This window comes from Oncorhynchus mykiss, chromosome 25 (genome assembly GCF_057628025.1).
Source record: "Oncorhynchus mykiss isolate SJ-2025 chromosome 25, ASM5762802v1, whole genome shotgun sequence".
In the NCBI taxonomy this organism is placed as follows: Eukaryota; Metazoa; Chordata; class Actinopteri; order Salmoniformes; family Salmonidae; genus Oncorhynchus; species Oncorhynchus mykiss.
The window spans coordinates 50,797,487-50,825,226 of NC_143046.1; the positions used below are offsets into that span (position 1 = coordinate 50,797,487).

At 43.6% G+C, this 27,740-nt stretch overlaps 1 protein-coding gene across 1 annotated transcript in view; it reads left to right on the forward strand.

Moving 5' to 3' along the window:
* Positions 1 to 1,666: 1,666 nt before the first annotated feature.
* The window catches only part of LOC149972030 (MAM domain-containing glycosylphosphatidylinositol anchor protein 1-like), a 73,892-nt gene continuing 47,818 nt past the window's right edge, over positions 1,667 to 27,740 (forward strand). The window contains exons 1-3 of the mRNA XM_090219291.1: positions 1,667 to 1,688; positions 2,189 to 2,328; positions 25,720 to 25,894. Coding sequence (XP_090075417.1) covers positions 1,667 to 1,688; positions 2,189 to 2,328; positions 25,720 to 25,894 — 337 coding nt within the window. The remainder of the gene's footprint in view (positions 1,689 to 2,188; positions 2,329 to 25,719; positions 25,895 to 27,740) is intronic.

The following is a 27,740-nucleotide window of genomic DNA, read 5'->3' on the forward strand; positions in this document are numbered from 1 at the left end:
TAAAAATAAATGTTTTGTCATTCCCGTGGTAAACAATCTGACATACCATGGCTGTCAGCCAATCAACATTCAAGGCTCGAACCACCCAGTTTATAATCACCCTGTTTCAATGGTTGATGCACCATGACCGAGAACTGCTCAATGGGCGCCAGAGCGCGTCTCTCAAGTGCTTCCCCTGCCTTCGCCCACAACAACAACAACACACACACACACACACACACACACACACACACACACACACACACACACACACACACACACACACACACACACACACACACACACACACACACACACACACACACACACAGCTAGCGGCAGTCGAGTGTGGAGCATTATACCCCCCCCCCCCCTTCTGCACCTTCTCTCCTCTACCATTCACACTGTGAAGTTCACATCAGGTTAGAGGTTTGTCATGCGCCGTGGTGCCTGTGTAAAGCCGAACACCTCTCAAGTTCCCTCTGCCACGTGGTAGCTGTCAGGGGCCTTGTCACTCCAGATCTGCCCCAGAACGGGCCCTGGGACGCGGAGATGCTATACCACTGCCTCTCACTAGTTTTGGTGGCTAGCCTGCACTAACGTGCTAATATGCTATACTAATTTACTCTGTGGCAATGGGGTTGCCTTCAATGGGAGCGGTCTGATTTTAGAGGAAAGGATACGTTTGGGGTCTATATCGGTGTTTACATTGTGCTGCCCTAATTTTTTCTCTCTTTGTGGGTTTCTGAGTAGTCCTTAGTATTTTTATTTTCTTTCTCTTTCATTTCTTCTTCCCCCTCCATCAACTGCTATTTCTCTCTCCTCATCTCTGTCCCCTCTCTTCCCCACCTCCCTCCTGTCTCCCTTCACTTGTCCTGGCTGAGGTTACATGAAAAAATTGCACGCAATCTTGATCGCCTTCTGTGAAGAGCCTTGTAGGCCGTGATAAGTCAGACATCTTCGGTCCTAGTTCTTGAGGCCATGGTGTTTACTAGGGTTCTCTTGTACCTGTCACTTCATTCAGTGTTTCTCAATCTACTAGGTGTGTACTGTGCACATGTTTGTTCTAGCCAACACTATTTTTTTTTATGTATTTAACCTTTCTTTAACTAGGCAAGTCACTGGCACACCTAGGCAGACACACACACATGTAGGAGAGTTAAAAAGGTTATTCCATCAAACTTCAAATTATTAGAATAATACACAAAGCAGAACAAAACAACCAGGTTGAGGGTCAGTGGCCAAAGCCCGAGAACAGGAATATTCCAAGTTCAGACAGAAGGGGGAGTCAGATCGCTATGATCGCCAGGAACTTTACTTTTGGTGTCTATTTTTAATTGTTGCGCTACTGGTGCTGCCTGTTGATGTTAGGTAGGCAACTACAGTAAATGAATGTTAACATATTCGGCTTGTGTTTCATTAAATGTATTTTATTTCATCTGGGTGCTTGCGTCACCTACTAACACCCTGGTACTAACCGTAGCTCCCGTTCTCCTCGGTCCAAGAAAACACAGAGATAAAGGTATGTCCATAACGTGAAATAAGTAAAACAACCCAAGATTAATGCTTTAGGTATTGTTATAAGGGACTGTGAGACTATTGACACATGTAACTTTCAGAGTTGTATTGTTATTAATATAGTTTACAGAGTGCTAAAAGTGCTGCTGTTGCTAGCTAGCATGCTAGCATGCCTTTCTATGATGCTGAAGGTTAGCAGAGCTGTCGACTGGTGCTGGCATTGCATTATGGGAGATGTAGTTTGGGCCCTCTAAGGTCTGAATGGGATAGAGGCGATTTCACGTTGTAACTTGTTTGTGTTGCAGTGTTTTTGGACATGAGTTGTTGTATTTTGGTACTGTCAACACTGAAAGCACCTAGCAATGTATTGGAGATGTGAGACAGGATATGTGTTTTACCTTTCTTCATGCTCCCGAATAGACAAACTTGTCAGATGGTGCATTAAAGACTGATGTGTTCCTGTCCTGTCTTTTACAATACTATTGCAGATAAACATTAAAGCCTTGGGCCGTCTACCAACTGTAACATACAGCAAAGCCGTTCGAAACTAAGAAATCATTATTTTTTTACAAGAATGCCTTCCAAAACAGGAACTTTCATGAACCTTAACAAATAGTATTTGTTAATTCGTATGTGAACTTATGAGCCTGTAAAATTGACCCTTTGTCTTTTTCCTTATGTGTTGACGCAGCCCCTGCCAATGCCAAGATCGTGCACGAGGGCCAGGCGTGTGTGGTGAAGGACGACAACATCAGTGAGAGGATCTACACCATCAGAGAGGGAGACCACCTGATGCTCAAATGTCTGGTCAAAGGACACCCACGACCACAGGTAACACGACATAACACGACTTTGTGACTCAGTTGGTAGAGCATGGGGCTTGCAATTCCAGTAGAGCATGAGGCTTGCAGTGCCATGACCCTCACTCGCTCTCTCTCTATCTCTTTCTCTCAGACCTCGCGTTGGTCAAGGCTACAGGGGAAAGTTCTGGTGTGAGCTGTTTTGAGATCTCTTTTGAGCGAGTGCTAATGCAGATCACGTTGACCATAGGCTGTGTGTGTGTATGAGTGTGTGAGATGTGAGAAAATAAGTGCGCTCCCCCAGGGTACCCACCTGTCTGGTTGCATTAGGTCACCATGAATAAAACAGGGGCATGTGTCTGTGCCAATTTGACTGTGCCCAGGTGTTCTCTGCCTACGTCAACTACTAACCAAAACTGTCTCAGAAGATTCCTCTGTGCCCGATTCCCTGAGTATTCTAACCCCCCACCAACACCAACATTTGAACACACACTTCATTAATACACACACACACACACACACACACACACACACACACACACACGCACGCACGCACGCACGCACACGCACACACAGACACAGAGCTCCTGTGATGTGCTCTCTCAAAGGCACAAGATTGTACCTAGTAGAATAGTTAGGGACTGATGCAATTTGTCTTTCTGCCAATTCAATGTCAATTCAAGGTGTTTTATTAGCATTAAATACATCTGTAAATGTTGTGTAAGCATTCAAAAACCACAGTTTTAGAACTTAATTCACACTTGCATCTTTCTTTTTCTCTCTCTCTGGCACACTGTGGTATTTCAGCCAATAGATAAGGGAGTTCATCAAAATATATATATTTTTTTAATTCTTTGTGGATCTGTGTAATCTGAGGGAAATGTGTGTCTAATATGGTCATACATTTGGCAGGAGGTTAGGCAGTGCAGCTCAGTTTCCACCTCATTTTGTGGGCAATGTGCACATAGCCTGTCTTGAGAGCCAAGTCTGCCTACGGTGGCCTTTCTCAATAGCAAGGCTATGCTCACTGAGTCTGTACACAGGCAAATCTTTCCTTAAGTTTGGGTCAGTCGCAGTGGTCAGGTATTCTGCCACTGTGTACTCTATGTTTAGGGCCAAATAGCATTATATTTTCTACATTTTTTTGTTAATTACTTGACGCATTGGAAATAATAATCTTTTTGTTTTCTCATTTGGTTGGGTCTATTTGTGTTACTGTCCTGGTGCTCTGTCGGGTCTGTTTGTGTTTGTGAACAGAGCCCCAGGACCAGCTTGTTAACAGCACGTCAGAAATCAGCTCCGTGTAATTGAAGAATCCATAGACTCTAACCACTTCTGGGAAAATTGGAAAACACACAAAAAAAAAACAACAACACAGAGAGTTATCTATCCAAACCTTTTTGGACCTATAACAAAGAAAAACAGCCAAAACATATACCTGATCAGATACAAATCTTAGACTCAATGACTCAATGACTAAAGACTACCAGAATCCATTGGAAACTCAAACTACATTGGATGTACTACAGGACAAAATACAAAACCTCCATCCCAAACCCAGGGGCTATGGTGTTGATGGTGTTGTGTCTTTGGCTATGCCGGATTAAGTGATATGACATGCTATTCTATAAAACAATTTCTCCGTAATTAATAATACCTGATTGAGCTAATCATGTAAATGTAATTAACTAGAGAGTCAGGGCACCACAAAATAATATTTATAAAGCTGTTATCTTCCAAATAAACTCTTAAAGACCTAGTAATATTTTACATCAATAGCAGTCAATATTAATCGTCACCTTAATTCAATCTCATCTGAAAGTTGTAAATTCTTGGTTATCTTGACGAACCCTGGCTAACAAGTTGAATCAGCAATACAAAATTGGGTTTCATTATTTATTTACTAAATACCTAACTAATCACACAGAATTACATATACACAGAATTAATCATACCTTGATTACAAATTAGACTCCGCCTGTCCAGAGCCGCCAGAGTATCCCGCCTGTCCAGAGCCGCCGGAGTTTCCCGCCTGTCCGGCGCCGCCGGAGTCCCCCGCCTGTCCGGCGGCGCCGGAGTCCCCCGCCTGTCCGGCGCCGCCGGAATCCCCCGTCCATTCGGGACCCATGTCTAGGGTTCCCAGTCCAAGGTCGGTGGCGAGGGTCGCCGCTTTTCTGTCCCTGATTGAGAACCATATTTAGGTAGCCTGGGTTTCACTGTTGGTTTGTGGGTGTTTGTTTCCGTGTCTGTGTTTGTTAGCCACACGGTACTGTTTCGGTTTTCGTTCATATTCACATTTATTGTTTTGTATTTCTTAGTGTTCAGTTTATGTTTTATAATAAACGATATGGACACTTACCACGCTGCGTTTTGGTCTGATCCCTGCTACACCTCTTCAGACGAAGAGGAAATCTGCCGTTACACCGACCTATAAATAATTGACTATTTTTGACTGGCATCATATTGACACTTATATTCATTATAATGGCATTGTGGATTTTGTGTTTATTTCACTATTTATCAAGCACACTTGGTGCTTCTAATGATGTTTAGGCTACTGATGCTTTCATTTTGACCGCGAGTCTTGCTGATGTATGTCTTGGTGGTTGGGGAATTACATTTTTTTTTTTATGTCCTCATAAAAATAAGTTGTTACTATGTTCCAACACATACTCTTTCTGTTTCTGTCACGCCCGGATCTGTTTCACCTGTTCCTGTGATTGTCTCCACCCCCTCCAGGTGTCGCTTATTTTCCCCAGTGTATTTATGCCTGTGTTTCCTGTCTCTTTGTGCCAGTTTGTCTTGTATGTTTAGTCAAGTCAACCAGCGTGTTTTTCCCGTACTCCTTTTGCTATTCTCCTTTTTCTAGTCCTCCCAGTTTTGACCCTTGCCTTTTTCTGGACTATGTACCTGCCTGCCTGACCATTCTGCCTGCTTTGACCCACAAATGATTGGCTGGCAGCCTGTCTGCCACTCTGTACCTCCTGGACTCTGGTTTTGCCTGTCCACGACCATTCTCTTGCCTACCCCTTTGGATTAATAAACATTGTAAGACTCCAACCATCTGCCTCCTGTGTCTGCATCTGGGTCTTGCCTTGTGCCTTGATAGTTTCATAGTTCTAACAAAGGCACTCCACAAATAAAATGTATTGATTATTTTTGCGATGTCAAAAATTAAATTGCACTATTAGAATGTTGCAGTCAAAATGAATACTCATTAGTTCGAAGACGCCCAGAGGTTTTAGTGTTAAAGGCTCATTTTAACATGTACACTACACTCTCTTTTCACAATATCGTGCCATCCTGAGCCTTAATGTGCTGGCTGATGTATTTTTTTTTCTTCTAATTTTCGTTTCCAGCACAGATATAGAAACTATTGTGGATGTGTAACCAGGCCAACGCAGTATAGCCTGGCTCTGCTCAGTAGGCATAAAGTAATAGGGATCTTAGAGTGCTTTTTGTTAGTAGTGCTGAGGATAAAAACATCATACTTCAGGTTGTTGTATAAGATGGAGCTTTTTCCTTTCATTACTGATATAAAAACGACTCCCTGCTGCACACAAATTACTCCTTCATGCATTTTTTCCGTTGATGCTTTGGTCAAGTCAACCTTCCTTGAGACATTTCTCTTCCTCAAGCAGTGCACTTTTATCTATTTATTTTCCCATGCAGTCCCATCACTAACATGTTATGGTATACTCGTTAATTTTTCATTTGAACTCAAAGACTTTGATTTTCTCTTTCCGTGTCAATGTTTCACTTTCATCTGATTTTAGCCAGCTGTGCTTCGCATCTTAACACCACTCGGACTTGGCCGGATGTCTCCAGAATGTGATCAGTGAATTTAAGTAGATCATGGCTGATCTAGGATTGCTGATCTAAGATCAACTTAGCCTTTTTAGTCATAATGAGTAAGAGTGCATGGACAGGGGGATCTGTATCATGCGTCTCAGAGTAGGGGTGCTGATCTAGGGTCAGTTTTTCCTTTTAGATCAACAATAATATATTTAGACATGGACGGGGGGACCTGATCTTAGATCACACCTACTCTGAGACGCTTTGTGAATACAGACCCCGGGAATGTTCTTTAGAAGGTCATTGTGCAGTTTAGGATAACTTACCCTAAATTCCGGGTAACTTACCCAAAATCCTGGATGGAAGATTCATGGAATTTTGAGGGAATAAGCAGGACATCTGGGAATCCTCCAACCAGGATTTCTGGAAAACTGAAGAATTTGGGAAGTTACTGTAATTTTGCAACCCTAGTTCAGTTAAGGTCAGTTCACACAGCCCATCTGAGAAAATGTTGAGTCATCTCAACTGAATGTCCAGCGTGTTCAGTGGCACAGTGTTGATGTGGATCAAGGTAGACAAATGCTGCTGAGAGAAATATAGAGCTGGATGGGTTGTTGGGTCACATGTCAGAGTTCAAATGACTAGACAACGGTGGGGACTTAAGGAGACTGTAAAGACAGCAGTTGCATTTCCTCAACCATGTGAGAATGAGACGCTTGTGTGTGAGAGGGAGAGGGAGAGGGAGAGGGAGAGGGAGAGAGAGAGAGAGGGGGGGGAGTGTGTGTGTTTGAGAGAAAAGAAAGTGAAAAACCTTTGTGTGTGTGTTTGTGTGAGTGTCTGTGAAATAATAAACAGACAGAAAGAGAAAAATGTAGGTAAAGAGCACTGTGTTCATCAAGGCTTGTATATTTTTGCTTTCCCTTGACCTGATCTGTCTGCTATCCTGGTAACCAGGCAATGGCAATCAGCTGGCCTTCTCACAAGCAAAGTAGTGATACATAGACTACTGCACACAAACGGCATGTGTGTTTATGAAGGTCTTAGGTATCATTACAATATGTTTTATTGTATTTTTTATAAGACAACAAGAACAAAAATAATTTGTTCAATAATGTTTATTTAGGAGTGCCTTTGTTACCACTTACCACTATGAAACTGAACGCGGTAACAGCTTCTTTTTAAAACGACAAAAGAAAAATATCCAAACCACCAAGATGCATAGTCTGCAAGACGCGCGGTCAAATTACAAAAACATCAGTAGCCTTATTTAAAAAAAAAAAATTATTTCACCTTTATTTAACCAGGTAGGCAAGTTGATAACAAGTTCTCATTTACAATTGCGACCTGGCCAAGATAAAGCAAAGCAGTTCGACACATACAACGACACAGAGTTACACATGGAGTAACATCCTAACATCATTATAAGCGCCAAGTGTGCTTGAGAAATAGTGAAAACCAGCATAATTGCAATAAGGACATTATAATGAACATACACTGAGTGTACAAAGCATTAGGACCACCTTCCTAATATTGAGTTGCACACTCTTTTTTCCCCCCTCACAACAGCCTCAATTCGCCAGCGCATGTTTTATTTTTTTGTGTTGTATTTCACCTTTATTTAAACAGGTAAGCTAGTTGAGAACAAGTTCTCATTTGCAACTGCGACCTGGCCAAGTTAAAGCAAAGCAGTTCGACACATACAACAACACAGAGTTACACATGGAATAAACAAACATACAATCAATAATACAGTAGGAAAATCTATTTACAGCATGTGGAAATGAGGTAGGATAAGAGACGTAGTAAGGCAATGTTCTACAAGGTGTCGAAAGCGTTCCACAGGGATGCTGGCCCATGTTGACTTCAATGCTTCCCACAGTGGTTTGGAGTTGGCTGGATGTCCTTTGGGTGGAGGACCATTGTTAATAAGCACGGGAAACTGTTGAGTGTGAAAAACACAGCAGCACTTAAATATTTTGCCTTGCCCATTCACCCTCTGAATGGCACACATACACAATTAATGTCTCAATTGTCTCAAGGCTTAAATATTCTTCTTTAAAAAACATTTTGTGCTTTTAAAACTATGTGAACTTGTAAATGTCATTTGTTTAGTTTTTTTTTAAGCTATATCTGTTTGTTTGAAATATGTGAGAAAATTTGCTTTATCTTGATAATTCTCAGTAATCTACTGCATCATTCTATAATTATATTGGGGTCTAAAGGGCTAACCCATCTGTTAACAATACTATTTGGTGTAAGGCCCCTCACTTACTGTTTACAGTGCATTCATAAAGTATTCAGACCCCTTCACTTTTCCACATTTTGTTACGTTACAGCCTTATACTTTACATTTTTTAAATTATTTTTTCTCTCATCAATCTGCACACAATTGCCCATAATGAAAAATAAAAAGTTTTTTAGAAATGCTTGCAAATGTATTAAAAATAAATAACAGAAATACCTTATTTACATAAGTATTCAGACCCTTTGCTATGAGACTCGAAATTGAGCTCAAGTGCATACTAATTCCATGGATCATCCTTGAGATGTTTCTACAAATTGATTGGAGTCCACATGGGGTAAATCAATTGATTGGACATGATTTGGAAAGGCACACACCTATCTATATAAGGTCCCACAGTTTACAGTGCATGTTAGAGTAAAAATCAAGCCATGAGGTCGAAGAAATTGTCTGTAGGATTGTGTCGAGGCACAATGGCCTCCATCACTCTTAAATGGAAGAAGATGTTTGGAGCCACCAAGACTCTTCCTAGAGCTGGCCGCCTGGCAATCCGGGGAGGCTCGGTCTTGGTCAGGGAGGTGATCAACAACCTGATGGTCACTCTGACAGGGAGAACCCTGCCCAAAGGACAACCATCTCTGCAGCACTCCACCAATCAGGCCTTTATGTTAGAGTGGCCAGATGGAAGCCACTCCTCAATAAAAGCCATATGACAGCCCTCTTGGAGTTTGCCAAAAGGCACCTAAAGGACTCTCAGACCAGATGAAACCAAGATTGAACTCTTTGGCCTGAATGCCAAGCGTCACTTTTGGAGGAAACCTGGCACCATTCCTACGGCGAAGGACGGTAGTGGCAGCATCGTGCTGTGGGGATGTTTTTCAGTTGCAGGGACTGGTATGCTAGTCAGGATCGAGGCAAAGATGAATGGCGCAAAGTACAGATAGGTCCTTGATGAAAACCTGCTCCAGAGCACTCAGGACCTCAGACCGGGGTGAAGGTTCACCTTCCAACAGGACAGCGACCCTATGCACTGTCGTAACCTTGCATCATTAATGTGACGACTGCTTTTTATCAAATAATTAACTATGTTTATAATTACGTGATTAAATTAATCAGGTAATCATTAACTCAGTAACCTGCGGCACCATGGGAAAAGTTTGTTTAATGAGTTTCCGTTTCACAAATTAATTCAAAGAATATCAGAATATAGGTTTTACAGCAGTCACTAATTAATTAATTTCCTCTACAGTCTCACCCTGACCGTCGCACAATTCGTAAATCTGCACAACCCGGGTTTCACTAAATCATTCCGCACCACCAATTTAGTTGATTGTTTATTTATTAACAAGCTAAATGATAATATAATATACAAATACACAAACACACAGTCTAGGCTATTGATTAGAACTTAATACAAGGAAGCAGGTCCCTAACGGACCAACACAATATGACATGTGCTACACAAGATGAGGATTTAGAAAGAGAGAGAACGTGCACAAGAGAAAAGCACACTTTTAAACTATGCTTAGTTTAACCCCGACAGCTTGCCCTGAACTGCCGCTCTTATGGGTCAGAATTATAATGATGTAATTACTTGTTGAAGGTCTCCATGGGTATCTCTTCGTGGACTGATTTCCGCTTAGGAGGTTTAGCCGAAGACCTTCTACTCTGATAGCACCTCCTTTATTACTATCCTTTATTGATTGTCCACACGATGTCAGTGTCCTTTCTCTTAGTGGTCTGTTCCCTTGCACTCGTTCTGTGAGAGTGGACTTCTGAGGAGGCTAATCAGCCACGTTGATGCTCCCAGCTTGGGTAGGAGCGCCGTGTAGACAACCGATGATTTGAAGAGAAAACTGTCTGGTTCTTCTTGAATTTCCCTTCTCAGATACAGTAATCAACCGTAACCTTTATTGTTAAGTGGTTTCTTTGTCCTCTTCTGTCACATGGGATGATGCTGGCGAGGCAAAGCAAGTATGGGGAGTCAAACATTTAATGAAGAAAGGACTTGGAACAAGACAGAAACAGCATCAGCAAACTAATAATACAGACAAAAAACAATTAATGCAGAAGCAGGGAACAGAGCTGGGGCACTGACAAATATAAGGGAGGTAATAACAGGTGATGAGTGAGTCCAGGTGAGTCCAATATCGCTGATGCGTGTGACGAGGGATGGCAGGTGTGCGTAATGGATGATAGGAGTGTGTGAAGTAGGGCAGCCTGGCGCCCTCAAGTGCCGGGGGGGATGCAGGGGCGGTTGGGGCGTGGAAGCCCAACGAACCGGGAGGAGCGTGAGAGCCTGGCGAGCCGGCTGAGGCATGGAAGCCCGACGATCCGGCTGAGGCAAGACACCTGTTTGATCCCGCTACAGAGAGGGAGCCCGAAGATCCGGTGGAGTGTGACGTAGGATGGGAAGCAGCCGAGCCAACCGAGGCAAGGAAACCTGCAGAGACGAATGGGAGAAACTCTCCAAATACAGGTGTGCCATGTTTGTAGCATCATACCCAAGAATGCTCAAGGCTGTAATCACTGCCAAAGGTGCTTCAACAAAGTACTGAGTAAATGGTCTGAATACTTGTTTAAGTCAATTTGATATTTCCGTTTTTTATTTTTAATAAATTCGCTAAAATGTCTAAAAACCTGTTTTTGCTTTGTCATTATGGGGTATTGTGTGTAGATTGATGAGGATTTGTTATTTATTTTGAATCTGTCTAACGTGCCAAAATGTGAAAAAGTCGAGGGGTCTGAATACTTTCCGAGTGCACTGTATGTGCAACTACATTTTTACCACTATATTACAGAATTACATTTTGGGCTGGTTGCCTGGACACTTAACCTAGTCCTAGACTCAAAAGCTAAACGTTTTCAACATACAATCTCTTAGTACAGGACTAGGCTTAATCTATGTTTCTTATTCTCAATATGTGTTACTATATTCAAGGTGGCCTACTTGATGCCATCAATGCAATTGTGTTTCCATGAATGTTCACTATTGATAAGATTAACTTGTGTAATGTGGCGAGAAAGTAGCTTATTTACAAGCTTCAAAATTATAAAATGGCTGGGGTGTAGTATGAAGTGTAGTCACACTAATACGATTCTAAAATATATTTTAGATTTTTGATTCTTCAAATAGCCACCCTTTGCCTTGATGACAGCTTTGCACACACTTGGCATTCTCTCAACCAGCTTCATGAGGTAGTCACCCGGAATGCTTTTCCAACAGTCTTGAAGGAGTTCCCACATATGCTGAGTACTTGTTGGCTGATTTTCCTTCACTTTGTGGTCCAACTCATCCCAAACCATCTCAATTGGGTTGAGGAAAGGTGATTGTGGAGACCAGGTCATCTGATACAGCACTCCACCACTCTCCTTCTTGGTCAAATAGCCCTTACACAGCCTGGAGGTGTGTTTTGGGTCGTCCCACTAGTCCCACTAAGCACAAACCAGATGGGATGGCATATAACTGCAGAATGCTGTGGTAGCCATGCTGGTTAAGTATGCCTGGATTTAAAAAAATCCCTGACAGTTTCACCAGCAAAGCACCATCACACCTCCTCCTCCATGCTTCATGGTGGAAACCACACATACGGAGGCCATCCGTTCACCTACTCTGCGTCTCACAAAGACACAACGGTTGGAACCAAAAATGGACTCATCAGACAAAAGGACAGATTTCCACCGGTCTAATGTCCATGTTTCTTGGACAAAGCAAGTATTTTCTTATTATTGTTGTCCTTTAGTTGTGATTTCTTTGCAGCAATTCGACCATGAAGGCCTGATTCGCACAGTCTTATCTGAACAGTTGATGTTGAGATGTGTCAGTTTCTTGAACTCTGTGAACTATTTATTTGGGCTACAATCTGAGGTGCAGTTAATACAGTGCCTTGCGAAAGTATTCGGCCCCCTTGAACTTTGCGACCTTTTGCCACATTTCAGGCTTCAAACATAAAGATATAAAACTGTATTTTTTTGTGAAGAATCAACAACAAGTGGGACACAATCATGAAGTGGAACGACATTTATTGGATATTTCAAACTTTTTTAACAAATCAAAAACTGAAAAATTGGGCGTGCAAAATTATTCAGCCCCCTTAAGTTAAGAGTTGAAAAGGGAACACTGCAACACAGTTACATCTTTAACACTTTCCAAGGTGTTATTTCAATATCAGTTCAGTGTACCCATATGTTCACTGCAAATGGCTTACATTTAACACTTTCAGAGTTAAATTGTCACAATTGATTTTTCTGTGTTGGGAAAGAGACAGGGGAAAGGATCACTTGGAGAACAATGGGTATTAATAAACGTCTTCTCCAGGATCATCGTCTTGAATCAGTTAAGTTAATTAAAATGTGCAGTTATGGGATGGGGTGAAAAATGAGGGAGGAGAGATTAAGGGGACAGAGGGAGTGAGAGGGCACAGCTAATGCCGGCCATACACTACACGACTTTCAAAATCCTAACATCGCTGAGCCTCACATTAAACAACTGTATTTTCTGCACTCACTATGTGGCACAGACGAGGAATCACACACTACAAGATTCTTCACTTCATTCCATGCTGTCTCGCGGAAACAGTAATGCAATGATGTGATTAGATTGTTAACGTAGCTAGGACGAGTTGTGGCTCAAAGCAGCCTCATAAACATTTTCAGTCAGACATTCACACTTGCCATTTAGGGTTGAAATATCTAGCCAATACATTCTGAATTGAATACCATAGCTTGTGAACATCAGAGCTGTAAGGATTTGACATTTTGGCTTTGGATAAAGGCAAATAAAAACGTGTACTGGTGGTGGTCATTGCTCCTACTCAAGAGTCTACACATTCTGGGTGATGGCTTTTTCTCTTGCGAGCTCTCATTGGCTATTGCTGATCATCGTTCTCAGAACTTGTCATTGCACGTCTCACACTACAAGAGAATTGCATATTTTGTGCCGATAAAATCAAACGTTTGAAAATATTGGGATGTCTAGGATGGCGCAAAGGCGGGATCGGTAGCCCTCAGATTGCGGTCAGGACCACCGCACATTAATCAAGCATTGGTGACGGCCACGCACCCTGAGTAGGCAATTTCATGGGTATTTTGTCTCCGATCTCAAAAACTTGCCTGGGACAGCTAAAGTGAGGGGGAAAAGTATTTTATCCCCTGCTGATTTTGTACGTTTTCCCACTGACAAAGAAATTATCCATCTATAATTTTAACGGTAGGTTTATTTGAACAGTGAGAGACAGAATAACAACAAAAAACTCCAGAAAAATGCATGTAAAAAATGTTATAAATCAGAAAGATTTCTGGCTCCCAGGTGTCTTTTATACAGGTAACGAGCTGAGATTAGGAGCACACTCTTAAAGGGAGTGCTCCTAATCTCAGTTTGTTAACTGTATAAAAGACACCTGTCCACAGAAGCAATCAATCAATCAGATTCCAAACTCTCCACCATGGCCAAGACCAAAGAGCTCTCCAAGGATGTTAGGTACAAGATTGTAGACCTACACAAGGCTGGAATCGGCTACAAGACCATCGCCAAGCAGCTTGGTGAGAAGGTGACAACAGTTGGTGCGATTATTCACAAATGAAAGAAACACAAAAGAACTGTCAATCTCCCTCGGCCTGGGGCTCCATGCAAGATCTCACCTCGTGGAGTTGCAATGATCACGAGAACGGTGAGGAATCAGCCCAGAACTACACAGGAGGATCTTGTCAATGATCTCAAGGCAGCTGGGACCATAGTCACCAAGAAAACAATTGGTAACACACTACCCCGTGAAGGACTGAAATCCTGCAGTGCCCGCAAGGTCCCCCTGCTCAAGAAAGCACATATAAATGCCCGTCTGAAATTTGCCAATGAACGTCTGAATGATTCAGAGGACAACTGGATGAAGGTGTTGTGGTCAGATGAGACCAAAAAGGAGCTCTTTGGCATCAACTCAACTCGCCGTGTTTGGAGGAGGAGGAATGCTGCCTATGACCCCAAGAACACCATCCCCACCGTCGACTATGGAGGTGGAAACATTATGCTTTCGGGGTGTTTTTCTGCTAAGGGGACAGGACAACTTTACCTCATCAAAGGGACGATGGACGGGGCCATGTACCGTCAAATCTTGCGTGAGAACCTCCTTCCCAGCCAGGGTATTGAAAATTGGTCGTGGATGGGTATTCCAGCATGACAATGACCCAAAACACGGCCAAGGCAACAAAGGAGGGTTCAAGAAGAAGCACATTAAGGTCCTGGAGTGGCCTAGCCAGTCTCCAGACCTTAATCCCATAGAAAATATGTGGAGGGAGCTGAAGGTTCGAGTTGCCAAACGTCAGCCTCGAAACCTGCAAAGTGGGAGTGGGAAATGTCTGACCTCTGTGATTGCCAAGGGTTTTGCCACCAAGTTCTAAGTCATGTTTTGCATAGGGGTCAAATACTTATTTCCCTCATTAAAATACAAATCAAATTATAACATTTTTGATGTGCGTTTTTCTGGATTTTTTTGTTTATTCTGTCTCTCACTGTTCAAATAAACCTACCATTAAAATTATAGACTGATCATTTCTTTGTCAGTGGGCAAATGTACAAAATCAGCAGGAGAATTTTCCCTCACTGTAAATCAGGGCCAAAATCGTGTTGTGGCTGCCCTACTTAAGGTAAAGGGAGTTCTGTATTGCCAGTCATATCAAGGAATGACAGACAAAGCATCACAGAAAAATATCGGCTCTCCATCTGGTTAATATATGCTGACTCATTGACATCCACAACCCTCCTTCGACCGAGGTACTTTGAGATTCTTTGAGAAGATACACATATCAAATTCCCACTAGAATTGTGCAGTTAACACAATAGCGGTGAATGTAATAGTCCATAACATTTATTATTGACTCCCTTAAACAAGAAATATTGGGTAGTAATCTTGTTATACTCTCCTTTGTATGGTGCTTAGCCATTGACATTAATGGACCAATGATTGTGATCAGGTAAAAAAACTGTAGCAACTTTGTCAGTCCATCGACAAACCTAATGAAAATATCAAATGTATCTGGAACCTAACCAACCTAATGAAAAGATGAAACATTTTTTCTGAAAACACACACACCACAAAACTGTCCTTCACTTCAATTTTACTTTGACTGAAATACAACTACGATAGACTTAAATATGACACAAAAGGACAAAGATTTGTTTTTCATAAGATGACCAACATCGCTACGGGGTGTACTTCCGGCGCTGTCAGAGATAGCCGCTTCGCGTTCCTAGGAAACTATGCAGTATTTTGTTTTTTTTGTGTTATTTCTTATATTGGTACACCAGGTAATCTTAGGTTTTATTACATACAATCGAGAGGAACTATTGGATATAAGAGCAACGTAAACTCACCAACATTACGACCAGCAATACGACTTTGCCGAAGCGGATCCTCTGTTTTGCCCACCACCCAGGACAATGGATCAGATCCCAGCTCGCGAACCAAAACAACGACGCCGTAAAAGGGGCAGATGAAGTGGTCTTCTGGTCAGGCTCCGGAAACGGGCACATCGCGCACCGCTCCCGAGCATACTACTCGCCAATGTCCAGTCTCTTGACAACAAGGTAGATGAAATCCGAGCAAGGGTAGCATTCCAGAGAGACATAAGAGACTGTAACGTTCTTTGCTTCACGGAAACATGGCTCACTCTAGACATGCTATTGTAGTCGGTACAGAAAGTTGGTTTCTTCACGCATCGCGCCGACAGAAACAAGCATCTTTCTGGTAAGAAGAAGGGCGGGGGAGTATGCCTTATGATTAACGAGACGTGGTGTGATCATAACAACATACAGGAACTCAAGTCCTTCTGTTCACCTGACTTAGAATTTCTCACAATCAAATGTCGATCGCATTATCTAACAAGAGATTTCTCTTTGATTATAATCACAGCCGCATATATTCCCCCCAAGCAGACACATCGATTGCCCTGAACGAACTTCATTTTACTCTATTTAAAATGGAAACCACATATCCCGAGGCTGCATTCATTGTAGCTGGGGATTTTAACAATGCTAATCTGAAAACAAGACTCCCTAAATTCTAGCAGCATATCGATTGTGCAACCAGGGCTGGTAAAACCCTGGATCATTGTTATTCTAACTTCTGCGACGCATATAAGGCCCTCTTCCGCCCTCCTTTCAGAAAAGCTGACCACGACTCCATTTTGTTGCTTCCTGCCTATAGACAGAAACTAAAACAGGAAGCTCCCGCGCTCAGGTCTTTTAAACGCTGGTCCGACCAGTCTGATTCCACGCTTCAAGATTGCTTAGATCACGTGGACTGGGAAAAGTTCTGCATTGCGTCAAACAACAACATTGACGAATACCCTGATTCGGTGAGTGAGTTTATTAGCAAGTGCATCGGCGGTGTTGTACCCAAAGCAACTATTAAAACATTCCCAAACCAGAAACCGTGGATTAATGGCAGCATTCGTGCGAAACAGAAAGCGCGAACCACTGCTTTTAATCAGGGCAAGGTGACCGGAAACATGACTGAATACAAACAGTGTAGCTATTCCCTCCGCAAGGCAATCAAACAAGCTAAGCGTCAGTATAGAGACAAAGTAGAGTTGCAATTCAACGGCTCAGACACGAGAGGTATGTGGCAGGGACCACAGTCAATCACGGATTACAAAAAGAAAGCCAGCCCCGTCGCGGACCATGTCTTGCTCCCAGAAAAACTAAATAACTTCTTTGCTCGCTTTGAGGACAATACAGTGCCACTGACACGGCCCGCTACCAAAACCTGCGGACTCTCCATCACTGCATCCCCAGCCGTGTCCTCAGAGCATGCGCAGACCAGCTGGCTGGTGTGTTTACGGACATATTCAATCAATCCTTATCCCAGTCTGCTGTTCCCACATGCTTCAAGAGGGCCACCATCATTCCTGTTCCCAAGAAAGCTAAGGTAACTGAGCTAAACGATTAAACTTCTGTCTTCATGAAGTGCTTTGAGAGATTAGTCAAGGACCATATCACCTCCACCCTACCCGACACCCTAGACCCACTCCAATTTGCTTACCGCCCCAATAGGTCTACAGACGACGCAATAACAACCACACTGCCCAAACCCATCTGGACAAGAGGAATACCTATGTGAGAATGCTGTTCATCAACTACAGCTCAGCATTTAACACCATAGTACCCTCCAAACTAGTCATCAAGCTCGATACCCTGGGTCTCGACCCCGACCTGTGCAACTGGGTACTGGACTTCCTGACGGGCTGCCCCTATGTGGTGAGGGTGGGTAACAACATCTCCACCCCGCTGATCCTCAACACGGGGGCCCCACAAGGGTGGGTTCTCAGCCCTCTCCTGTGCTCCCTGTTCACCGAGGACTGCTTGGCCATGCACACCTCCAACTCAATTATCAAGTTTGCAGATGACACTACAGTGGTAGGCTTGATTACCAACAACGACGAGACGTCCTACAGGGAGGAGGTGAGGGCCCTCGGAGTGTGGTGTAAGGAAAATAACCTCACACTCAACGTCAACAATACAAAGGAGATGATTGTGGACTTCAGGAAACAGCAGAGGGAACACCCCCTATCCACATCGATGGGACAGTAGTGGATAGGGTAGGAAGTTTTTAGTTCCTCGGCGTACACATCACGGACAAACTGAATTGATCCACCCACACATACAGCGTTGTGAAGAAGACGCAGCAGTGCCTCTTCAACCTCAGGAGGCTGAAGAAATTTGGCTTGTCACCAAAAGCAATCACAAACTTTTACAGATGCACAATCGAAAGCATCCTGTCGGGCTGTATCACCGCCTGGTACGGCAACTGCTCCGCCCACAACCGTAAGGCTCTCCAGAGGGTAGTGAGGGGCAAACTACCTGCCCCCCGAGGTCAGTACAGGTGCATCACAGCAGGGACCGAGAGACTGAAAAACAGCTTCTATCTCAAGACCATCAGACTGTTAAACAGCCACCACTAACATTGAGAGGCTGCTGCCAACATACTAACTCAACTCTAGCCACTTTAATAATGGAAAAATTTATGTAATGAATGTATCACTAGCCACTAAACAATGCCACTAATGTTTACATACCCTACATTACTCATCTCATATGTATATACTGTACTCTATACCATCTACTGCATCTTGCCATTTTGATGTAATACAAGTATCACTAGCCACTTTAAACAATGTCACTTTTATATGTTTACATACCCTAGATTACACATCTCATATGTATATACTGTACTCAATACCATCTACTGCATCTTGCCTATGCCGTTTTGTACCATCACTCATTCATATAGGTTTACGTACATACAGTGCCTTGCGAATGTATTCGGCCCCCTTGAACTTTGCGACCTTTTGCCACATTTCAGGCTTCAAACATAAAGATATAACACTGTATCTTTTTGTGAAGAATCAACAACAAGTGGGACACAATCATGAAGTGGAACGACATTTATTGGATATTTCAAACTTTTTTAACAAATCAAAAACTGAAAAATTGGGCGTGCAAAATTATTCAGCCCCCTTAAGTTAATACTTTGTAGCGCCACCTTTTGCTGCGATTACAGCTATAAGTCGCTTGGGGTATGTCTCTATCAGTTTTGCACATCGAGAGACTGAAATTTTTTCCCATTCCTCCTTGCAAAACAGCTCGAGCTCAGTGAGGTTGGATGGAGAGCATTTGTGAACAGCAGTTTTCAGTTCTTTCCACAGATTCTCGATTGGATTCAGGTCTGGACTTTGACTTGGCCATTCTAACACCTGGATATGTTTATTTTTGAACCATTCCATTGTAGATTTTGCTTTATGTTTTGGATCATTGTCTTGTTGGAAGACAAATCTCCGTCCCAGTCTCAGGTCTTTTGCAGACTCCATCAGGTTTTCTTCCAGAATGGTCCTGTATTTGGCTCCATCCATCTTCCCATCAATTTTAACCATCTTCCCTGTCCCTGCTGAAGAAAAGCAGGCCCAAACCATGATTTGTTTGACATGTTTGACAGTGTGGATGGTGTGTTCAGCTGTGTTGCTTTTACGCCAAACATAACGTTTTGCATTGTTGCCAAAAAGTTCAATTTTGGTTTCATCTGACCAGAGCACCTTCTTCCACATGTTTGGTGTGTCTCCCAGGTGGCTTGTGGCAAACTTTAAACGACACTTTTTATGGATATCTTTAAGAAATGGCTTTCTTCTTGCCACTCTTCCATAAAGGCCAGATTTGTGCAATATACGACTGATTGTTGTCCTATGGACAGAGTCTCCCACCTCAGCTGTAGATCTCTGCAGTTGATCCAGAGTGATCATGGGCCTCTTGGCTGCATCTCTGATCAGTCTTCTCCTTGTATGAGCTGAAAGTTTAGAGGGACGGCCAGGTCTTGGTAGATTTGCAGTGGTCTGATACTCCTTCCATTTCAATATTATCGCTTGCACAGTGCTCCTTGGGATGTTTAAAGCTTGGGAAATCTTTTTGTATCCAAATCCGGCTTTAAACTTCTTCACAACAGTATCTCGGACCTGCCTGGTGTGTTCCTTGTTCTTCATGATGCTCTCTGCGCTTTTAACGGACCTCTGAGACTATCACAGTGCAGGTGCATTTATACGGAGACTTGATTACACACAGGTGGATTGTATTTATCATCATTAGTCATTTAGGTCAACATTGGATCATTCTGAGATCCTCACTGAACTTCTGGGGAGAGTTTGCTGCACTGAAAGTAAAGGGGCTGAATAATTTTGCACGCCCAATTTTTCAGTTTTTGATTTGTTAATAAAGTTTGAAATATCCAATAAATGTCGTTCCACTTCATGATTGTGTCCCACTTGTTGTTGATTCTTCACAAAAAAATACAGTTTTATATATTTATGTTTGAAGCCTGAAATGTGGCAAAATGTCGCAAAGTTCAAGGGGGCCGAATACTTACGCAAGGCACTGTATTCTTCATTCCTTTACACCTGTGTGTATAAGTTAGTTGTTGTGAAATTGTTAGGTTAGATTACTCGTTGGTTATTACTGCATTGTTAGAACTAGAAACACAAGCATTTCGCTACACTCGTATGTGACAAATAAAATTGGATTATAAATCCAATTTGATTTGATTTGAATATTTCAAAGTCAATAGTCTTATGTCCGTGCAGTGGAATCGAAAAATGGACCCGGATGGGTTGTGTTAGTTTTCACTGAGGCTTTCTCTCTCATCCCTCTCTACCGCACCTGCTGTCTTGACCTCTGAATGCCCGGCAATGAAAACCAACTGACATTTACTCTTGAGGTGCTGACCTGTTGCACCCTCTACAACCACTGATTAAACCAAGGTTATCCAACTCTGGTCCTGGAGAGCTACTGTGTGCAGACTTTTGCTCCAGTCCATCACTAACACACATTCAAAGAATCATGGTCTGAAGACTGGTCTATAATTATCTTATTCAAGTGTGTTCCTGCAGTGCTGGAAAGAAAACCTACACATCGAGTTGCTTTTCAAGATCAGAGTTGGATACCTTTGGCCTTCACAATTTTAACTGTGTGTTTTACATCTGATGACCAAAAGCTGAGGAAGAAAGACTCAACATCCTAGCGTTACCAAGTATTAAAACATTACTTTGTTTGACTGCTCGAGCTAGACTAGAGCTGATGCGTTTTCATTTATACGCTAACACTATTTTGCCCTTTCCAGAGCTCTTGACTACGGAATTGTGTTTTGTTCTGTAAATAAAGGTATTTAAATTTTTGGGGCTAAAGCTTTTTCTTTCTTTATTTGGGATGTCGGAGGTATAGATTGTGATTCGTAAAACAAGTTTGAGGAGTTAATTTTTTTGTAAATAAATTTTGCAAACATAATACTATTTTTGGCTTGTATTTGTAGTGTCTACTGCATCAACTACAGTAGACCTATGACTTAAATGTTGTAATTTGATTGACAGACTACAGACGTTAAACTTACATTTATTTCCTTTTCATAACCCCATAGAGTCGATTGATGCACCAGTGCGTCAATGTAATTAACATCATAAAATAGTCCCCATCAATATCCGTCACTAGAGATATCATTCATGAGCTGCGTCTCAATCCACCACATCAACCTACGTCAGCCTTCTGCATCTGCGATGGAAAGTGGTCGAGCTACATCGCTTTTTGTCAGACCAAGAGACTCAGTCTTCTCATGAAAACGTCTGTAGTTTCTTTACAAACTAATATGACAACTCTATAGAAAGATGAGACTCTCACGAACACGATGGTGTTCTCCTTTGACAGCTCTTTGGTCTTGGCCATAGTGGAGTTTGGAGTGTGACTGTTTGAGGTTGTGGACAGGTGTCTTTTATACTGATAACAAGTTCAAACAGGTGCCATTAATACAGGTAACGAGTGGAGGACAGAGGAGCCTCTTAATGAAGAAGTTACAGCTCTGTGAGAGCCAGTAATCTTGCTTTTTTGTAGGTGAACAAATACGCATTTTCCACCGTAATTTGCAAATAAATTCATTACAAATCCTACAATGTGATTTTCTGGATTTTTTCCCTCATTTTGACTGTCATAGTAGTGTACCTATGATGAAAATTACAGGCCTCTCTCATCTTTTTAAGTGGGAGAACTTGCACAATTGGTGGCTGACTAAATACTTTTTTGCCCCACTGTATGTATTCACCCCTTTGCTATAAAGCCCATAAATAAGATCTGGTGCAACCAATTACCTTCAGAAGTCACATAATTGGTTAAATAAAGTCCACCTGTGTGCAATCTAAGTGTCACATTATCTGTCACATGATCTCAGTGTATGTTCTGTTTTGAAAGGCCCCAGAGTCTGCAACACCACTAAGCAAGGGGCACCACCAAGCAAGCGGCACTATGAAGCCCAAGGAGCTCTCCAAACAGGTCAGGTACAAAGTTGTGGAGAAGTACAGATCAGGGTTGGGTTATAAAAAAATATCTGAAACTCGAACATCCCACAGAAAACCATTAAAGTTAATTTAATTTAAAAAATGGGAAGAATATGGCACCACAACAAACCTGCCAAGAAAGGGCCACCCACCAAAACCAGACAAGGAGGACATTGAGGATCTGGCTCTGATGCCACGGTGCCAGAACTGGCTGATAACCCAATACGCACGGGAAAGGAGAGAGGTTAGTGGAGGAGTGGTGGAGCGAGTTTTGGGCCATCTCTGCCCAGGGGATGAACGCCACCCACTCCCCCAGCCGGTCCTGGCAATATGACCGCAGAAACCTACCCACATCCTGGTTGACTCTCTCTACTTGCCCGTTACTCTCGGGGTGAAAATCTGAGGTGAGGCTGACCGAGACCCCCAGACATTCCATGAACACTCTCCAGGCCCTGGACGTGAACTGGGGACCTCGATCAGAGACTATGTCGCTAGGCACCCCGTAGTGCCGGAAGACATGAGTGAACAGGGCCTCCGCAGTCTGTATGGCGACCGGAGAAAGGGAGTAGACGGCAGGACTTAGATAACCGATCCACAACGACCATGATCGTGGTGTTGCCCTGTGAGGGAGGAAGATCTGTCAGGAAGTCCACCAACAGGTGCGACCAAGGCTGTCGTGGAAAAGGTAGGGGTTGTAATTTCCCTCTGGGCAGGTGCCTGGGAGCCTTGCACTGGGCACACATGAATTAGGAGGACACAAAAACCCTCATGTCCTTGGCCAAGGTGTGCCACCAATACTTTCCACTAAGGCAACGCACCGTCCGCCCAATGCCAGGATGACCAGAGGATACGTATGGGCCCAATAGATCAAACGGTCGCGAACAGTAGACGAAACGTACAGGTGCCCAGCTGGACACTGGGGGGGAGTGGGCTCTGTGCGTAAAGCCCGCTCGATGTCCGCGTCCAGCACCCACACCACCGGTGCCACTAGGCAAGAGGCCGGAAGTATGGGAGTTTGATCCATGGATCGCTCCTCTGTGTCATACATCCGGGACAGTGCATCTGCCTTAGCGTTCTGGGAACCTGGTCTGTAGGAGAGGGTGAAAACAAAACGGGTAAAGAACATAGTCCACCTTTCCTGGCGAGGGTTCAGTCTCCAAGCCGCCCGGATGTACTCCAGATTGCGGTGGTCAGTCCAGATGAGAAAGGGGTGTTTAGCCCCCTCATGCCAATGTCTCCACGCCTTCAGGGCCTTGACAACAGCCAACAGCTCCCGGTCCCCCACATCATAGTTTCGCTCCGCCGGGCAGAGCTTCTTCGAAAAGAAGGCACAGGGGCGAAGCTTTGGTGGGGTACCCGAGCACTGAGAGAGCACAGCTCCTATACCAGCCTCGGACGCGTCCACCTCAACTATGAACGCCAAAGAGGGATCCAGATGAGCCAGCACGGGAGCCGAGGTAAACAGAGCCTTCAGGTGACCAAGAGCCCTGTCCGCCTCAGCCGACCACTGCTGCCGCACCGGTCCTGCCTTCAGTAGTGTGGTAATGGGAGCTGCTACCTGACCAAAACCCCAGATAAACCTCCGGTAGTAGTTGGCAAACCCCAGAAACCGCTGCACTTCCTTTACCGTGGTGGGAGTCGGCCAATTACGCACGGCTGAAACGCGGTCACTCCATCTCCACCCTTGACGTGGAAATGCGGTACCCTAAGAAGGAGACGGACTGTTGGAAGAACAGACATTTCTCAGACTTGACGTACAGGTCATGCTCCAACAGTCTACCAAGCACCCTGCGCACCAGGGACACATGCTCGGTGCGTATAGTGGAGTATATCAGAATGTCATCAATATACACCACTGCACCCTGCCTGTGCAGGTCCCGGAAAATTGATGGAGCATTCATCAACCCATACGGCATGACAAGGTACTCTTAGTGCCCTGAGGTGGTTTTAAATGCCGTCTTCCACTTGTCCCCCTCCCGGATACGCACCAGGTTGTAAGGTCGCCTGAGATCCAACTTTGTGAAGAAGCGCGCCCCGTGCATTGACTCGATCGTACTGGCGATGACGGGCAGCGGTTAGCGCCTGAATCTACTAGTGCCTTATGCTGGGAATGCGGGGAAAACTCAGGAAACTAAACAAACACATACATGTAAGCAACAGGGGGCTCTGGGTGAGCCTGGTGCCGACTCACCTGGGGTGACACGACAATGCCCTGCCTGCTGCCTCGACTCCCTGAGTGACCCCTCCAGCACCGACCAGCAATGTGCCCTCTGGGCCACAGATGGTGCACGGAATGGCCCCTCCTCTGGTCGCCCTAAGTGCAGCAACTACCAGCTCCATGGGCGTCAGCATTAAGCCCTAGAGGCCCACTCTCAGTTCACATAGACAAAATATAGTTCTGATGACCCTCTATTCTGTTGCAAAAAACAACAATTTGATGCAATAACAGTATTATAACATAATCTTGTAATTTCAGCCACAACAACACACACACACCCTAACCTAAGACAGTATGTTCCTCACACACACACACACACACACACACACACACACACACACACACACACACACACACACACACACACACACACACACACACACACACAGATAGAGAGAGAGAGACACTCCCAGCTCACATTTTTATCAGGAAAGGCTAGTAGTAGGAGATTGTTTATTGTCCTGTAGAGGATGATAGGAGAGGGTTTAATGCAGCCAAACCATAGACAGTACGTACACAAGCACACACCCACCCTAACGATCGACAGTACTCACACACACACGCTCGCACACACACACACACACACCCTAATCATCAACATTACACACACACGCACGCACGCACTCACACACACACACACACACACACACACACACACACACACACACACACACCTGACACAAACACTGAAAAACACACACACACACTGTCACTAACTATCAACATGCCCAGCTCCCATTGTTATCAGGAATGTCCTCTGACAGTAAGACAGAGTTAATTGTCCTGTAGAGGATGATAGGAAAGTGGTTAATGAGGCTTTAATTGGTTTAATTGACATCGGTCATGGTGATAATTGAGCAAAGATCACTGTATAGAGGTGGAGGTTTGTGGATTCTTGAGCGTATTATTTTACTCGAAAGAGCTTGGTTTCTTGTAAAAACATGAAAGCATCTAGCTGCTTTTTCACAAAGTGAAAGTAATGAAAGCACTAAACAAACTGGATAAAGTGCACAATGGCTATTACGGTAGGCGCTGGAGTGCCATTAGTTGTCATTACTCAAGAAGTAAGCCAATCCAAACTTGTGTCTAGTATCTCCATTTGTATATTTGTCTTGAGAAAGGCCACTAGGCCAAAATGTTGACTGCCATGTCCACCAGACACTTTTGCCCCCAAATCTCCCAGATTACTTTACGCTTGAAGCACTTCCAACGCAGAAAAGTTGTACATCAAGGTTTTGGGTTGGATATAGTATAAATGTACTCTATAATATACTATACTCTATGCCTAACTAACCAACTCATCTCCTCTCCAGGTGCGTTGGACAAAGACAGCAGGCAGCGCCTCTGACAAGTTCCAGGAGACGTCCATCTACAACGAGACGCTGCGCATCGAGGGCATCCAGCGGGTGCAGGGCGGCCGCTACTACTGCAAGGCCGACAACGGGGTGGGGGTGGCTGCAATCAAGTCCATCCGGGTAGACGTGCAGTGTAAGTCGTCAGGGAACGCCGCGATCGATCCCTCCACGGCCCCCCTAAAATATTACCAAAATAAGTCATTCCCAGAATTATGGGCAGGAATAGTGGTACATTTCAAAATGGGAATATGCTCTCCAGGAGTATCCATGGGGGATATTTAGATGGTAAAATGGGTGGAAGTTTTGTTTGTAGGGTAAAAGTTAGTTGGGTATAAGTGAGGTGTATTTCCTCTCACTGTTTTAGCTATGGGAAAGAAGGGAATATGAATACTCTAGCAGAGGCGTGGAGTTGAGGGATCTAAAATAGAGAATGGGAGAGTTGGTCCACGTGGCACTGGGCCCTTCTGTGAACAGGGCCTCGTGCTGCTGCCTGTATCCACTGTCCCACTTTCCCCCTGAAAAGGAGCCAGGTCAGGGCCCTCAGCCAAGCTTGCTATAGTGCCTCTTACAGCATTGAATGGAGGTGATATCTCTTCAACCCTATAAAATGATACAGTGCTATAACCAGACCTGTCATTCACCCCAAACACAGCACAACACAGCACAGGACATGTTATGAGCACATTATTTTTTAAACATTGTACATAATGTTTGACCCACTAACGCCTTGTCCATAATCCTACAGCAAAGAGCATCACAAATTCCATAGCATGTTAGCTGCTTTGACCAAGAAACTAATCAGCTAATGGCAGCTACAGTACCAGTCAAAGGTTTAGACACACCTACTAATTTGTTTTTATTTTTACTATTTTCTACATTGTAGAATAATAGTGAATACATCAAAACTATGAAATAAAACATATAGTAACCCCAAAAAATGAAACAAATCAACATTTTGCCTTGATGACAGATTTGCACACTCTTGGCATTCTCTCAGCCAGCTTCACCTGGAGTGCTTTTCCAACAGTCTTGAAGCAGTTCCCACATATGCTGAGCACTTGTTGGCTGCTTTTCCTTCACTCCGTGGTCCAACTCATCCCAAATTCACTCTGGTTGAGAAATAGGCCTATTTATATTTTGCCCTGTTTATCCTAAGTGTTGGAAAAACGTAATAATCAACTGACTGACTTTATTTATGTCGATAGTATTCTCTCTGGTATGCAATCTAGTTTCCGCTCAGGTTTTGAATGTGTCACTGCAACCTTAAAGGTCCTCAATGACGTCGCCATTACCCTTGCTGCTATTTTTATTGACTTGGCCAAAGCTTTTGATACGGTAGACAATTCCATTCCCGTGGGCCGGCTAAGGAGTATTGAAGTCTCTGAGAAGTCTTTGGCCTGGTTTGCTAATTACCTCTCTCAAAAAGTGCAGTGTATAAAGTCAGAACATCTGCTGTCTCAGCAACTACCTGTCACCAAGGGTGTACCCCAAGGCTCGATCCTAGGCCGTACGCTCTTCTCAATTCAGATCAACAACATAGATCAGGCAGTAGGAAGCTCCCTCGTCCATTTACAGTGGGGCAAAAAAGTATTTAGTCAGCCAACAATTGTGCAAGTTCTCCCACTTAAAAAGATGAGAGAGGCCTGTAATTTTCATCATAGGTAAACTTCAACTATGACAGACAAAATGAGAAAAAAATCCAGGATTTTTAATGAATTTATTTGCAAATTATGGTGGAAAATAAGTATTTGGACTAAATACTTTTTTGCCCCACTGTATATGCAGATGATACAGTCTTATACTCAACTGGCCCCTTCCTGGATTTTGTGTTAAATGCTCTACAACAAAGCTTTTTTAGTGTCCAACAGGCTTTCTCAGCCCTTAGCTTCATATGGCTGCAGGGGCAGTATTGAGTAGCTTGGATGAAAAGGTACCCATTGTAAACGGTCAGCTCCTCAGTCTCAGTTGCTAATATATGC